Source organism: Rhododendron vialii, chromosome 11a (genome assembly GCF_030253575.1).
Source record: "Rhododendron vialii isolate Sample 1 chromosome 11a, ASM3025357v1".
Lineage (NCBI taxonomy): Eukaryota > Viridiplantae > Streptophyta > Magnoliopsida > Ericales > Ericaceae > Rhododendron > Rhododendron vialii.
In genome coordinates, this window is record NC_080567.1 from 33884279 (window position 1) to 33901439 (window position 17161).

General features: G+C 37.9%; 2 protein-coding genes and 1 pseudogene across 2 annotated transcripts in view; 1 reads left to right on the top strand and 2 right to left on the bottom strand.

Annotated features, from left to right (window-relative positions):
- The window catches only part of LOC131307267 (disease resistance protein At4g27190-like), a 49456-nt gene extending 41151 nt beyond the window's left edge, over positions 1 to 8305 (bottom strand). Inside the window, exon 1 of the mRNA XM_058333685.1 lies at positions 8193 to 8305. The gene's annotated coding sequence lies outside the window, so the exon portion shown is untranslated. The remainder of the gene's footprint in view (positions 1 to 8192) is intronic.
- Positions 1078 to 17122, bottom strand: LOC131307145 (disease resistance protein SUMM2-like). The gene is made up of 7 exons (XM_058333553.1): positions 16090 to 17122; positions 9761 to 9983; positions 7935 to 7986; positions 7510 to 7708; positions 2438 to 5402; positions 1860 to 1952; positions 1078 to 1228 (listed from the first exon to the last, which is right to left on the bottom strand). Exons 1-7 carry the CDS (start codon positions 17120 to 17122, stop codon positions 1078 to 1080), a joined length of 4716 nt encoding a protein of 1571 aa, XP_058189536.1.
- On the top strand, positions 11393 to 13050 carry LOC131307271 (hydroquinone glucosyltransferase-like; annotated as a pseudogene).
- Positions 17123 to 17161: the final 39 nt, after the last annotated feature.

Here is a 17161-nt window from a genome sequence, read left to right on the forward strand (position 1 = left end):
ATCAACCTACAAGTTTAAAAGGAGATGTTGAAGATAAAACAGATGCTATAGTGAGAATAAATGAACAGGAGATAGACTTACAACATGAGTCTATACAAATTGAGAAAGATATTAAAGGAAAAGATATTGTTGTATTAAGACCTCCTGATGATGCCTTGGTTAGACATTTAAAGCCGTTATATATTATGATACATATCAATGGTCAACATATTAATAAGATTTTGATTGATAATGGGGCTATAGTGAATATCTTGCCTTCAAAGATGATGAAAGTATTGAATAAGAATGAGTCGGATCTGATTCCAACAGAAGTAACAGTTGGAAACTTTGCAGGAGGATGCTCACCTGCTAAAGGTGTGATTTCTTTGCAATTGCAAATTGGAAATAAAAAAATGAACACTACCTTATTTGTTATTGATTATTCTTCCAATTACAATGCCTGGTTAGGCAGAGATTGGATCCATATAAATGGATGTGTTCCATCTTTTTTACATCAGACATTAATATTTCTGAAGCAAGGGCAGAATAAAGAAGCTGCAGAGATGGAGATTTTCTGGGCAGATAAGCATCCATTCAAAGCAGACACTAACAATGTGGAGACAGGTCTATATGATGAAGACTTATGGCCAATCAAAATTGAAGGTTCGTAGGTGAAGTCAGCTGGGGTAAGCCTTAAATACATTAAAGATGGTTTCCAGGAATTAATTAAGTAGGGATTTTGTTAGACCTAACATAATATTGAGTTCTAGTAGCTCTGAATCAAAGGTTTCTGATGTTTAGTAACAATTTGAGTCATGTGAATGAAGAGTTAGCTACCTTTAAGAGGATATTTTCTTTCATTGTATCTAGGAAATTAGAAATTGATGGGCCTATTTCTTGTAATTGGGTAGACTGTTTAGTAGATGATAGTCCTTTTAACTCTTAAGGTATTGGCTATGCAGCTCTCGGTCCCACTTTTTCTCTAATAGCGTGATTCCTTTTATAAGCTGCTGATGGCCCCTGTAAAAGCCCTATTTTCCTCTTTTTATTCCCAGCCGACAATTAGCTTAGGAAGCCCACTTTTCATTGGTCCAACTCTTAGTCCAGCTGAGTAAAAACAATTGGGTTTGGCCCACCAAGACATGTGCCATATAAATTGTATTTGCTTTCAGCAATTTCAAATCCAACATTTACGTGCACAGTAGGAGCAAAATTAATATGGCCAATCCATGATTCAATTCTCTCAACTCTAGCCACGTACATTAACTTAATCGGCTTTCATGTATTAAGCTTCCAAAAATCTACAATACATAAACTAAGCATTAAGCTCCGATTAACAATATAAATAGAGTTAACAAAGATAAATTAGGGAACACTAATGTGAATATTTACGCGCTTATCACATAAAAACTTCTCAATGTTTTAATTAAGAAGCACAACTCTAGCATGCTTGTTGAACAACTTCATCTCCTACGTTACAACATTGACAATTGTAAGCTTTTCTGCCAATAGAAGTGTACTACTAATTGTTTGTGGAAGCCATTCTTTTTTACGGAAAACAAAGTTCGGATGATACGAAGAACAATAACAAGGGAAAGATATATCCAATTTCAAATAAGCATGGAGTGGCGCCTTCGATGGTTTACACATGCATAGTATTTCATACTCTCCTACAGCCCGTTTGGCTACATAAGTTAGAAAAGAAAAAAAAAGGGTGTGGTATCCCTTATTAGTGAAAAAAGAAAAGAGAGGAGTGTGGTTTCTCACCATCTCATTTGGATGGACAAAATATAGGTGAAAAAAGAAAGGAGAAAACTGTATATATTTTACCAATATACCCTTCCTTTTATTGTAATTTCCAGCCCTCCATTTATACATACAACCTCCTCGCCTTCTTCAAAAACAAAAACTCACAGTCCTCTCTCTCCGTCACCGCCCCACGATCACCACCATCACTACCACCGATCGTCTCCCTAAAAAAAATTTACTGACACTACATATGACACTTATCGAAAAAACAAAAAAAAAAAAACTCTACATATGACATATAACATTGAAGTAAACGATTATTACAACCTTAGCTCCTAAATCCCGAAGTTGTTAAGATGATACACGGTAAGTCTTGTTATTCATTTCTTAAACTGGAAGTCTGGAAGACAAAAGTGTGATAAAAGGTGAATATGATACCTTGATTTTTTTTTTCTTCTTAAGATTGCAAATAGTAACAGGCCTTGTGTGGGACTCAAACTCAAGGAATTTAAAAAATACTCAAATTTAGTATGCCCAAAATAAAAAATTACAGTTACAGAATATGAATCATGAAGTTCTCTAACTTTTACCAACCCCATGAATTAATGTTATTCTTGTCTCAAATCTTTAAAGGAGCTTGCCGTTCAAGGAAAAAAAGTCGACGTACACAACAATCCAAACACGACACCAAACATAACCCCTCACATACATGTGTGGCCCACACACACTAATATGATATTTCAAATCAGATACCACACAATGATATTTACCTGTATGTCGCTGAAAACGCTGAAGAATTTGTTTGGCGAGGGGATCATCCCAGACCAAAGACTCCCACCATTCGTCTTCTCCCTGAATGACCTTGAGAGAAGGCGGTGCTGTTGCTTGCTCGCTATCCATAGGCAGAGAAAGAGGCAGTCTCCTTACCATCGGACATTCTCTCACCTTCACTACTTCTATAGAATGACACACCATCATGCCATTATATATGCTCTTCAGACTACGTAGGTCAGCTAGACGTAATGTCTTGAGTTTTGGGAGACGGATAGAGTTGCTATCATCTTCATGATTGCCCCAATCACTCATCTCTGCTGTTTCGCTTATGATATCCTCCAAATTATCACACCTCCGTGCCGCAAGACTCTCGAGGTTTGGGAAGTTCTGCAAAAATTGGACAGGAAAAATATTCTTCACAGTGGGACAACCCTCGAACGTCAAGTCTTTCAAGTTAGAGTAAATGTTATGTGGTGGGGCAATCCTGTCGAAGAGTACCCTAAATCTGGGTAATTCTGCCAAAGTCAATGACTCGACGGTTCCTAGAGAGATCTGGCCATCTTCAGAAAAAATGCATTCTAACCCGTTACACTGCCTGACCATACATTCACGTAAATCTCTGGCACCATTCCAACATGGAATAGCTGATAAGCTAACAAGATCATGGACCCATTCAAGCTGAAAGTAATTTATGTCGGCAGGGAACACTAGATCATCTACTACGCTTCCAAAAGGTACAGATTCGGCGGGACTGATACCAACCTCTTTTCGTAGATCAAATATGATCAGACAATCTTTTCCCACGATAAGACGATACTTCTCCATCCCTTGGAACGGTTGAGATCTCACATACCTGTTAAGCTCTTGTAAATTGTGAAAATTGACAGCGACAACTTTTAATTGCTTCAAGCACAGGAGATCTTCTACTGACACTTGTATTTCTGTGCCATCAGTTCTAAGGAATTGGAGTTTTGAGAGCCTGCGTAACTTCCTGCTAGGAAAAGGCCTTAGAAAAATATTATTTGAGAGGTCGAGTTTTCTAAGATTAATCAATTCTTCTATACCTTTGGGCAATTCTTCAATCAAGCTACGAGTCAGTTTAAACGCTTTCAGAGCCTTCAGTTTCTTCAGTGATGGCACATCCGCTAATTGAGCACAATTCTCTAGTAATAGAGTATGCAAATTCTCCAAGTTGGAGATGGACTTTGGCAGCTTTTCTATTCCGCATCTGGACAAATCCAACACCGTGAGACAAGGCATATTGATGAAGAAAGCATTAGGAAATATCACAGGAATATCTGTGTCAATGTCACGCAAAAGTAAGGTGGTAAGCCGAGGACAAACAGGAGGTCTAATTGGAAGTTCACTTATGTGACAGTGCATGAAGGAAGCCTTGTCAAGATCCTCACACCAGACTTCGTATGGTATGCTTTGTAGTCTCTCACCAGCTTTTACCATGAATCGAGGTCTATTTGTTGCTATTCTTAGAGCCATATCTCTGATCAAATCATGCATCCTAACACATTTTTGTTCGTTTATCGCAGTAACGCTCTCCAATATGCAGCTACTTGTTAGTTTTCCCAATATAGCGTGACCCTTGTCCAACTGTGCTTCTACACTGTCCATATCACCGATTAATCCCTCAGCAATCCAATACTCTATCAGCTCTTCCACAGGGATTTCATGGTCTTCAGGATACAAGGAACAATACAAGAAGCAATTTTGGAGCACTTCATCTCCTAGGCGACTATAACTAAATTTCAGTCGCTCAAAAACCTTCCTTTCACCATCGTTGACCTCTTTTGTCGAGCTGATTAATTCATTTAATGCATTTCTCCACTCACGGATTCCTTTCAATCCCCGCAAACTTCCACCTACTATAGCAATTGCAAGCGGCAGACGTGCACATTCTTTGGCAATTTGAGTTGCAATTTCTTCCACTATTGGAGCAAGCACCGTGTCATTTCCAATGGCCTTTCTGAGAAAGAGCATTAGTGCTTCTTCCTCCGTGAGAAGCTCCACTTGAACAGGTGTGCATCCCATCCTTCTACACACTTCGAACGATCGTGTAGTTAGCACTAGTTTACACCCCTTAGATCTGGTTGGTTCCGGAATACCCACCGTCCCCAGAGGAAATGCCTCCCATAGATCATCTAAGATAAGGACGTACCTCTCCCGTCGGGAGAGCACTGCATATAATTCCGCTGCTCTTGTCACATCCCCGTCATCTGAAATCCTTACTTTTAGCTCCTTAGCTATTTCCCTCTGTAACTCTCTAACGTTGAATTCTTTAGATACTGTGACCCAGAAAACACTATCAAACTCATCTGTTTCTTCCAAGAGCTTGTTGTGAATGTATTTCATGATGGTTGTTTTGCCAACGCCCCCCATTCCCCAAACGCCAACCCGTCTATCCTCATCATTCATCAAGCATTCCCAAACTCGCTCCACATTCCTTGCCTCTGTGATTTCAACAAAATCTTCTGTTGGTGGCATCAACAGTTGACCAATTGGTTCATCGACCTGCAAACCGTCGAAAGCTTTGCCCTTTTCTTGGAGTTTTGTCGCCTCTTGAATCTTCGCGCTGATATGATTTCCTAACCAGAGACGCGAGAAGACACTCCCTTCTCCAACTTCTTGCTCAAGTCTTTGCACATCGTTCTTCAACCGTGGCACATCTCTGAGCCAAACTTCGACTTCTTTCTTCGGTCTTTTACGTGGCCTGTCTTCAGTACTACTAATTTCTGCCTCCATGTCACTCTTTTGAGCACTCAAGTACTCTATTTGTGTCTTGAGATTTTGCATGTTTCCTTCAAGGCCATTGAGGTATCCAACCCAACCTCCAATATTCTTCACAATTTCGAACATTGAAACCACGGATTCCATCATTTTTTCAGTTCCTACAAAAATAAGAAATAGCAGAAAATTGAAATAAAAACGGTGCATGTATTTTAGGTGTTTGTGGCTACATACATACATGTATATATACTTATTGCAGGTGGTCGTGTTAATGGATTTTGGGATAGATCATGAAAGGCGATAGAGGTGGCAGGTGTCGTTGGGTCCAATTTCCTGAAATGCTAAAATTTAGTTGATTGTAGAAATCCAATGTGGGTCAAGTGTGTGCTAGTATGTTTACTGCCCGACATTGGTCAGATGATGATGGAAATGGCCATCTGTGATGACTTTCACAGTTTCACTGCATATCGTAGAGAGAGAGAGAGAGAGAGAGAGAGAGAGAGAGAGAGAGAGAGATGTTGTTATTGATGTTTGAGGCACATGCAAATTAGTTGGATCAGACAATACTACTTGGCGGCAATTTCGTGAGGTGTCTATCTAACATTTATTTGCAGGGGTAAGATTGTAAAACACAAATCTCCGTTAATGCCGTTTGACTGTAATGGTTGACAAGGGAGGTCAGTGTCATTTCAGAAACATCATTGTAGGTCAATATAATTTACCCTAACGGTTACTATTAATGGTTGTTACGGTCTGACATGCACCGCAGCACCATGTGACGGATATATTCATCGATACTCGTGGATTTTTTTTTTTATCACCATTATTGTACAACTTAACCGAAATGGACCCTCAAACCATAGAGGGGGATCACCATGTTTTGTCACCATCTCTCCCTCTTATTTATTTCCACATTTTTCAATTTATGCTCTCCATTCAATTGAATTGACCATGACAGAACAGAAGCAATAAAACAGAAGGTTTCGTCATTTCGAGAGTCTAAGACAGTGTGATCATGCCTCTCTCATGCTGTTCTGGGCTCTAATCTAACATTTTTTTTTTTGAACAGGGTGAAAAAGTTTTATTAATCTTTGAAGGATTACAAAGACTAAAATGACAAGGAGAAATACAACAAGTGCCTATCCGAGACCCAAACTTCTGATTGGCAAGATGTCAACCAAGAAACAACTCTAATCTACTAATGAAAGCTAATTTGAGCTAACACGATGTGATATTGTGCAGTTGTATCAGGCTATATGAGAAGTTTTGTTCGGAGAATAGGGAATAGGAGAAAAGAAATATAGGCAATCACATAGGGCTTGAATCTTCTCAAAGGGTGATATATCCAAGCCTTGGTCCGCTAGTGTGCAAATCCGTTATTGGAATAATTTTGTAAATCACAAGTACTATAATTTATTTGACGTAAGTTGATATATGTAAATTATTAATATTTTAACACTAATAGGCAACATTGTTAGGCTAGTTTGACAAAATTAAATATGACCGAACCACGCTAAGAACTTGGTTTCACCTCGTGGTTTAATTTCTCGCACAATATCTACTTTTTGGTAATGCCACAAACAGAGAGCAATTTTATATTGCTTTGGGAAAACAAAAGCAAGAGAAAAAAAAAAAAACAATGAACCTGCGGCAAATTACAGTGTACAGAACAAAACAAAAGACTGCATTATACGCATCCCAATCCTAAAATTGTTTTCAATAAAATGGGGATGACAATAAAACCCTTGTACCTAAAGGCTAAAACCAGAGAGAGTTGATAATAGCCAGATATGTTTTGCCATAAACATAAAACAAATTTAAGTCTAAACTAAACAAGCATGAAAATCCTCATAGTCGGAATCTCGATTCCTTAACAGAAGAAGTCAACACAGTCACACAAATCGCAAAATTAGTTTAAAACTGCAAAAACATGACTAAGCACAATATATGGGCATTGTAGCCCTCAGGACTAAGCACAATATATGGGCATTGTAGCCCTCAGGTGTCTGGACTTTGACCCTTTAACAAATTAGGCCTCGTCCCAATTGGATGTATTTTCCAATCTTTGGTTATTTTTCAACCTTTAATTTGGTTGAAATCCCTTTCCCCTTTCCCTCTAATAAAATGTCATTTTTGCCGATCAATAAAAGAAAAAAAAACTAAGCAAATTTAAGCTCTCAAAATATTCACCACAAAACAAGCACATAGGCAAAGGGGAACAAGGGGGAAAACTTGAACCCAAAAGTGAAAAAGAAAAAGTTGTCTTACTTTGTGGCGAAATAACAACAGATGCAGTTAAATTGTGCTGGAGGAGATGACGGTAGCAACTTAGATTGACTTCACGATGTGTTTGAAAGGAGGAGATGGGGAAATGTAAATTAGTTGGAAAAACGAAGGAAGGAAGAGTTGTAGAGTCAAGGAAGCAACAAGTGATGAATTTTGCTCCTCTTACTTTATTGGTCGGTAATTGTTTGGAGTAATATCATCGTTTAATAAGTTAGGTTATTTTGAGTTTTGTAAACATTTAGTGTTACCTTTTCAAATCCATCCTTTCATTTTTGCGATTAGTCTTAAGGAGAAAAAAATAACAATCGAGCGTCCCGGATTCATACTATTCATATCTGGTGTAAAATGATGTCTTCTATCGATTAAAAAAAAAAAAACTAAACAGAATTTAGATCCTTATAACATACACAATAGGAGAATTGATCAACCCAAATTGCAAATTTAGTTTCAAACATCAAACTGCAAAAAAATAACTAAGCTTAATAAAATTTGAAAGATAAACCTAGGAAGACATTTTTACCAAAAAAATGCATATAGTCTTCGAAATCACGTAAATTAACGTATCAGAAAATTCACCACACAATTGACACAAGTCAAGCACATAGACAAATTAAGGGGATGGGGGAAAAACTGAACCCAAAAGTGAAAAGAAAGAGTTGTCTTACTTGGTCGCGAAATAGCAACAGATCGATGCAGTTAACTTGTACTGGTATGTGGTTGCAAATATCGGATGAAGAAAGTGAAAAAAAAAATGTAAGGAAAGGGAAATAAAAGGATGAGGGAAATGTGTTTGAACAGAGGAGATGGGAAATGTAAATTAGTTGGAAGAAGGAAGGAAGGAAGGAGGGAGGAAGCAAGATGTTGAGTCAAAGAAGCAACAAATGACGATTTCTGCTCATCTTGTTGGTCAGCACTAGTTTGGAGTAATAAAATTTTATAAATTAGGTTATTTGTGTTTTTAAACTTGTAGAATTACTTGTTGAAATTCATTCTTTTATTTTTGTGATTAGTCTTGAGGGAAAAAAAGAAAAAAAACAAGAATCTAAACGAAATCACTAGCCATGAAAAAAGATATTTTTACATGTTCTTCCTTCAGATTTTATTCTCAACCTTCTACTTCAGTTTTTCATCCATAAGTGGGTGTCACGAAATAGTTGTTATGATAAAGAAGACTAAAATGGTTAAATGATTTTGGATTAACATTGGTAATTATCAGAATTAGATTGATCAATTCGATTAATATGCCTAAACAATTAGTAAACAATTTGATTCAATTGACATTATGTAATGACAGATAGTAGTGGTTAATAAAGATTGGTCGATCAGTCGGTGCCGGCCGAAGAGACGACTAAACTATTGATCGAGACAATCAATGAAAGTTGACCTATTGATTTAATTAAGCATCTAACCAATTAGGATACCATTTGACAATCAACATGACATTAACAAATCTGATAATTAATAATGATGGTCGTTTTCAGTGATTAACTAGTTGTAGGAATAACGAAAGTAAGATAATTGTTAGGGATAATTGTTAATGATGCTACAGACCAAGAAGACCTTCCTTCGCCGTCTAAACCCTAGATTATATTGAAGAGCCAAGTCAACGAAAATGAAGAAAAATGAAACTTCTATGAATCTGCAAACTAAACGAAGGTTCGGTCTGGTGCAGGAATGTATCAGAGCTTGATCTGTGGGGAGTGAAGAGCAGAACAGAATTATCTGCATGTTCTGTTAGTGATGTTAAGGTTAGTTACGATTGATTCCTAGAACATCAAAACCACACCTACATGGTTAGAGGGGTGAAGGTAGTATGGAGGACTAATCATGAATTGCATCCGACGTTGCCCCATCCTTTGCAGCTTTGCTTTTGCGTTATCTATACCCATGATGATTAGTCCAAGAGAAAAAAAATCGTGAAAACATTCAACTCAAAAACAATTGATAGTGAGTAGAGAGGTCTCTCGGGCTCTCATACTAGTTTTTGAAGGTTAAATTAACCGATGTGAAACAAGCCCTAACAATTGCAGTACTATGTTTTTATGAATGTCATTAGCAGCACTTCTATGGTGTACAAATATTTCTGCTAAATCTGTCATCGGAGGGGGGAAAAATGGGAACGAAACGAAACGAAAGGAAAAAGGAACAAAGCAGAACCACGGTCACAAAAATCATTGCCGTGCTTCTTCTTTCTCAAAAAATCACAACCACAAAGGGGAACAGAAGAACAAACAGGACCGTTCCCCATCCCCATGCCCCTCTTCCCTTACTCATGGGCAATATTATCCCCGTTGCGCCGAGAATAAACTGGAACAAAATCGATCCAAACTCGTTGCACATTGCTCGAATATCATAGACTGAAACATCAACCTCTTGGTATATGACTGAATGCCCATTAACCATGTCGATCAGTGCTTTAGCATCCCCCACCATTGACGGTGAATTTTGGGTGATCACTGAAGGTTGGCCAATATGATCAAATGCTAGCTAATGGGAGTTCTTATGTTTCATCCTCGGTAATTTTTAAAATAAATGAACGGTTTGAATCATCTTTATAGGACCCGAGAATGTTCTCTCAAAAAGTTGTGTGCAAGATATGTGCCCCATTGGCTTTGTGCATAGTACAACTCCAAATATAGTCGGCAATTTGAAATCTACCACTGCCAGGGGCATATTTTTTGTTTTACTTACTATAGATCGATCACACTCCCCTGTTTCAAAAGATTTTTCACTAACCAAACGGGGATTTGAAAAAGGTTTTTCCATAAAAGAAAACTTAATTTTTGTTCCAAAAATAAAAAGGACTCATTGATATTTAACAATTTGCGAGAAATTTTTAAAACTATATCGATCATTTTAAAACTTGTCAATGTTCATGCAAAACACAATCTCAAATTTTGTCTAAGATTTTGTACTCATTTTTACATAATTTAAGCGAAAGTATGTGTTATATATTTTTGTAGTTTATAATGCATCCCTTAATTATATACCATCTTAAAATAAATTTTGTCATTATGATTAACAAGGTGTCTCCACTAAACAACATTCTTTAATCCGTCCCTGCTAACAAATAACTAGCAAAAGCTTCTACATAAAATGAAGTTGTAGATTTTTTAGAATTGATTTTGGCACTCCTCTTTTATCCAAATGCATTTACCTTTTTTTATTTTTGTTCATATAATATTACATTTTTATCCTTTTTATGTGTGGAAAAAGATATATATATGAAGGATAAATTTGTATTGTTATGAATAATACTGTAATAAAATAGACACAACAATTGAATAAAATAAAGGGCCTGTTTGGTATGATATTTTATTTATTTATCAGTTAATGGAATGAAGCTGGACCCAATTAAGTTGAAATTCAAAATAATTTTAGTTGAAATTCTGTAAAATTTTAAGCAAATAAACAAACCTTATGCCAATCTGTTTACTAGCCGTGACCGTGAGATTCAAATATTCATACCCTACCTATAAGGATATAAGGACCAGTCTACGACTGCCTAACTGTTTTTTTTATTTTTTTCCTTGGGCATACGACTGCGGTTAATTATTTAGCTCTCCTGAAGTACTACTATAATAGGGTTGTTTATGTGATACTTTCAATCATTTATGCAGTAAAAATTGATGCAGACACTTTAAAATTAGTGTAATTTCAAAGTCACTTTCTTTTATTTTTTAAAATGCCTCCATCAATTTTTAAAGTGCCAATATCATTTTTTGATGTAAACCACCCAAATCTCCCCTATTTTCATTTACCACTACAAAACCACCACCATTTCAGTTACATAAATACATACACACACACCCCCTTCAATCACCACAACAAAACATAAACCAAAACAAAACAAAAAAAAGTCTAATCAAAAGCTCCATAATGCCTAGGCTTATATAAACCCCCATTGCATCTCTCTCCCTCTCACCACTTCATCTCCTCCAACAAACCTTTTATTTCAACACACAAAAGAAATCATCTTTCTTGGTGGGAAGCACCAACAAAAATGGAGCAAAAACCCCACATAGCCTTGCTTCCCTCACCCGGCATGGGTCACCTCATCCCACTCGCCGAGTTCGCCAAGTGACTCGTCCTGACTCACAACTTCTCCGCAACCTTCTTGATCCTAACCGACGGCCCGTTGCCCGAAGCCCAGAAATCCTTTCTTGAATCTCTCACCCCCGCCGGCATATCGCACGTTCTCCTTTCTCCGGTCAACTTCGACGACTTGCCCGACGACGTTCAGATCGAGACCCGTATCTCCCTCTCCGTCACCCGCTCTCTCCCTTCCCTCCGCGACCAGATAAAATTTTTTGACATAGCTATGGAATTCCAAATCTCTCCCTATATTTTCCTCCCATCCCCAGCCATGGCCTTGTCATTATTCCTTTACTTGCCAGAGCTTGATTCCTCTGTTTCTTGCGAGTATAGAGATTTACCCGGCCCGGTTCAGATTCCGGGTTGCATACCGTGGACTTGCTGGGCCCGGTTCAGGACCGAAAGGATGAGGCCTATAAATGGGTTATTCATCACACAAAACGGTACGGTTTGGCTGAGGGTATTATGGTCAATAGCTTCGAGGAATTGGAAGGCGGGGCAATTGGCGCTTTGCAAGAGAAAAAACCCGGAAAACCGCCCGTTTATCCTGTTGGGCCACTCATACAGATGGATTCGGGTAGCGGGGACGACGGGTCGGGTTGTTTCAGTTGGTTGGATAATCAGCCACCTGGCTCTGTTTTGTTTATCTCGTTTGGGAGTGGTGGGACCCTCTCGTATGATCAGCTCAATGAGCTTGCCTTGGGGTTGGAAATGAGTGAACAAAGATTCATATGGGTTGTTAGAAGTCCAAGTGATACAGCTGCTAATTCCACTTTCTTCACTGGCCAAACCAAAACTGACCCTTTTGCATTTTTACCAAAAGGGTTTGTAGACAGGACCAAGGGGTATGGCCTACTGGTGCCATCTTGGGCACCACAAGCTCAAATCCTTAGCCATCGCTCGACCGGAAGGTTCCTAACACACTGTGGTTGGAACTCGACATTAGAGGGCGTGGTTCATGGCATTCCGTTAATCGTTTGGCCACTTTATGCGGAGCAGAAGATGAATGCTGTGACGTTGACCAAGGATGTAAAAGTGGCATTGAGGCCGAAGGTTGGTGAAAACGGTATAATTGGACGTGTTGAGATTGCCAAAGTCGTGAAGGGTCTAATGGAAGGGGAGGAAGGGAAGCAAGTTCAAACCCGAATGAGAGACCTAAAAGATGCCGCAGAAAGGATTCTAAGCGCTGAAGGGTCTTCGACAAGGTCACTCGCTGAGTTGGCACAGAAGTGGAAGAACAAGATTAGTAATGAAAATTGATTAGGTTAAGTCATTAGTGTCTGTCTACATGTTGGCTCTATTTCTAAAATGACCTCTTTAATCTTCTTTGGAATTCTTTTAATTTGTTAGTATTTTTTTTAGTTTGATAGTACATAGGAAGAAAAAGAAAATTGCAAATCGCATTTATAAAATCAAAATCTAATACTCCATCAGTCCCACTTTGTTGCGCCAATTTCATTTTTGGAACGTCCCAAAAAATTGTTTATATCTCACAATCTGTTATGTTTTTTATGATTTCAAAAATTTTGTTTAAAAAAATAAATTGAGATCTATCAAACAAAATTCATATTGAATATAAAATATTATAGATTGTGAAAAATAAATAATTTTTTGGAACATTCCAAAAAGAAAATAGGCAAAACAAAGTGAGACGGAGGGAGTATATGTCAATGTCTCATCCACCGAGAAAATTTGTAGCATGAAGCAAAATACCTTTTATTTAAGATTTAAATAACTAATCGTGGTTTTGATTTTAAAAGGCTTTGCCAAAAGCTTGCAAGTATTAGTTAGCTTTAGACAAAAATGATAACAATCATATAATCAATTTAGCCAATCATGACTTTGCTTTGGGCATATGATGTACTCCTATTCTGAGAGTAGCGACCCTTTTTGAAGAAAAGCATTTTTTGTATTTCCCATATTTCGGTTGCCAAATTGATAACTATAAACATGCTTACCAAAAAGAGGCACAATATGATATGCACGGGTCAAAGCCACAATATGATATGCACCCATAATGATTACCAAAAAGAGGCGTAACATTCATCACAAAGAGGTGTAACATTTCGAACCAAAGAAAGGCACAACAATTCACCACAAAGTGGCGTGACATTTTTGCCTCAATAGGCATAACACTTATAAAGATGCATACCATATGCACCCCTAACCTTAAAAAGACACAGTAACATTCACCAAAATAAGTTATACTACCATTTTACGCAAGGGGGAATGACTTCGATGTCCACAGTCATTTTGGGGTCACCGTAATTTTTGGCATAACAAAACCATTATGAGTATAACCAAAACCAATTACAAGCATAACCAAAATCCATGACAAGCATAACAAAATCATAACAATGCATAACTTATTTGTTATGCCTTTGTTGAGTTTGGTTATGCCTTGGTTGATTTTTTGAATATTCCTTAGTTATGTCTTATTTGGGTTTTGTTATGCTTGTAATGGGTTTTAGTTATACTCATAATGGCAAAGTTTTGCTAAAAATTACGGTGTCCCCAAAATGACCGGGGACACCATAGCATCAACGCAAGAAGACATAACATTCAGCAAAGGGAATGACTTCGGTGTCCTCGGTGATTTTGGGGACACCGTAAATTTTGACATAATAAAACCATTATGAGTATAACCAAAACCCATTACAAGCATAACAGAACCATAGCCAGGCATATCCAAAACCATAGTAAGGCATAACATATTTGTTATGCCTTGGTTGGGTTTAGTTACGCCTTGATTGATTTTTTGAATATTCCTTGGTTATACCTTGTTTGGGTTCTGTTATACTTGTAATTGATTTTAGTTATGCTCCTAATGGTAAAGTTATGCCAAAAATTACGGTGTCCCCAAAATGATCAGGGACACCATAGCATCATCCAAGAAAGAGAGTTGAGCTGATTATTAAATATTGTACAACTGTGTCTTATTTAGAGTAAGTAATTTCTTTTACAATCAAGTGTGTGTCTTGGTTGCGTGGAGTGGCATCTGCTACCCCCGGTCGAATGACATCCTGGGATTATCATAATCTCTCGTAGGTCTTGGCCAGCGTCAAAGAGTAGGAGGATAAAATTTCCTATTATTTCCATATTCTGAAAGGGATGGTAAGGTGTCGGTGGAATTCGGAGTCAAAAAGTCAAGAACCACAAACTAAAACACAAACATTCACACACAGTCACATTCCGACACTATGGCTCGTCTCGGAAAAGAAGCGTTAGCAACTGCCTAAGCTCTCAAGAACAGATCCCTATATGGATTCTGCTTGTGTAATTTATATAACCCGACCTTTATCGTACCATAATATAGGACAATAGTGCACGGCATTCCTATTCCTGTTCTTCAAAAAACCATTCATATGTTTTCACGTAAGCACATCAAGTTCATGCAACGCATCAATTTTCTCTTTCTCACATTGTTTTAGCTTTGTGGCTAACCCTAAATCAGGTTTTTTCTTAAAAGAACGTTTAAAACTTTTCATAACCAAAGCCATAGCTTCCGTATCATAGTTATCTTCTCTATTGTTAGTACGGTTAGTCTCAACCTCACAAAAAATATTACCGGTACTCTCACTGTCAGATAGAACACTATTACCACCGGGAAACATAGTTGTAGCACATGCTACAATCGGAGCTTTGATAATAAATTTTCCTTCTCTTGGTGAATCCATAATAGCAAATTAAAAAAAAATAAGGATCCGCTCTAGGAATAAACCTAATATCACGAGCAACCCGCTTTGATACCAATTGAAAAGTCCTAGCTTGTCTAGGTATATAAATATTTGCTATTTTTATCTTTTTAATAAAACAATCCACCAATCTATAAATAAGCTAATCACACGAACGAGAAGCAATAAAAAGATGAACACCACATATACGTGGAAAACTCTAAACGGGAAAAAACCACGGGAAGAAATCAAGCACTATAAACATTGTGTAGTTACAAGTAATCTTACCCTACGATTTGAATCCTCACAATCGAGCCTAAGACCTATTTGCCGAATCCACGTTCACCACACCCAGTGCTTGACTGTCATTGCCTTGAATCCACAAGCCTTCCAAGATGCTTCCAGAAATCCACCGGAAGATGACTCAATTAATTGAAGCAAAGATGAATGAACTTCTTGGAGTTATCATTGTATCTCAATGATCAATAGACCTCATTTGTCCTCCAAGACCCAAAAGCAAAACCCTCCTTTTAATACTCTCACCATCTCAAATGTGATATGGAGTGGCTGTGTGTATTTCCGTCATCGAAAAAACAATCTTCACAGACTTGTTTGTATAAAGGATGCCTGATTTTTCCTTAATCTTCGATTTGCATATTCCTTGAAGTTACCATATACCAAAAACCGATTTCCTAGATTTTTCTTTCCTTTCAGAAGTTCAATCTTTCAAATATTACACTGTATTGATTTTCTTCCATTTTCTAAACACACTATAGAAACAAAAATAAAATACAACTTGATAAATGAGATACACGCCAATATGTGTTTTGTCGTGAAATTGCCAAATAAGAGAGACCATGAAATATGGACCTTACAGTAACAATTGCAAGCGGCAGACGCTTACATTGTTTGGCAATTTTAGCTGCAATTTCTTCGGCTTCCGGAGCAAGCACGGTCTCATTTCCAACAGCCTTGCTGAGAAATAAAGTTAGCGCTTCCTCCTCTGTGAGAAGATCCACTTTTACAGGTGTGCACTCCATCCTTCTGCACACTTCTAACGATCGTGTAGTTAGCACAAGTTTACACCCGTTAGATCTCATCGGTTCTGGAATACCCACCCTCTCCAGAGCAAATGGCTCCCATAGATCATCCAAGATAAGGACGTACCTTTTCTGTCGGGAGAGCGCTGCATATAATTGCGATGCTCTTCTTGTGACTTCCTCATCCTCCCTAAGACTAAGATTCAGAACCGTAGCTATGTCACTCTGTAGCTTTGTAATATTGAATGCCTTAGATACGGTGACCCAATAAACAATATCAAACTTGCCTTTTTCTTCCAAGAGCTGATTGTGAATGTGCTTCATGATGATTGTTTTGCCAATGCCCCCCATTCCATAAACGCCAATCTGTCTAACGTCATCAGTCATCAAGCATGCCCAAACTCTTTCCACGTTCCATGACTTCGTGGATTCAACAAAATCTTTCGTTGGTGCTATCAACAGTCTACCAGTTGGAAGTTCATCAATAAGCAAACCATTAAAATCTCTGCCCGTATTCTGGAGTTCTGACACCTCTTGAATCTTCTTGACGATATCCTTTCCCAACCGCATATGCGAGAAGACATTCGTTTCTCCAACTACTTCTTGCTCAAGCCTTTGCACATCGTCTTTAAACCGTTGCACATCTGTGAGCCAAACTTCAACTTCTTTCTTTCGTCTTTTCCATGGCTGGCGCTCTGCATTGCAAATTTCGGTATATATGTCATTCTCTTGATCAGTCAAGTACTCTAACTTTTTCTTCTGTAACTTTTTCTTGAGATTTCGCATGTTTTCATCAAGATCCTGGAAACAAAAAAATAGCAAGGA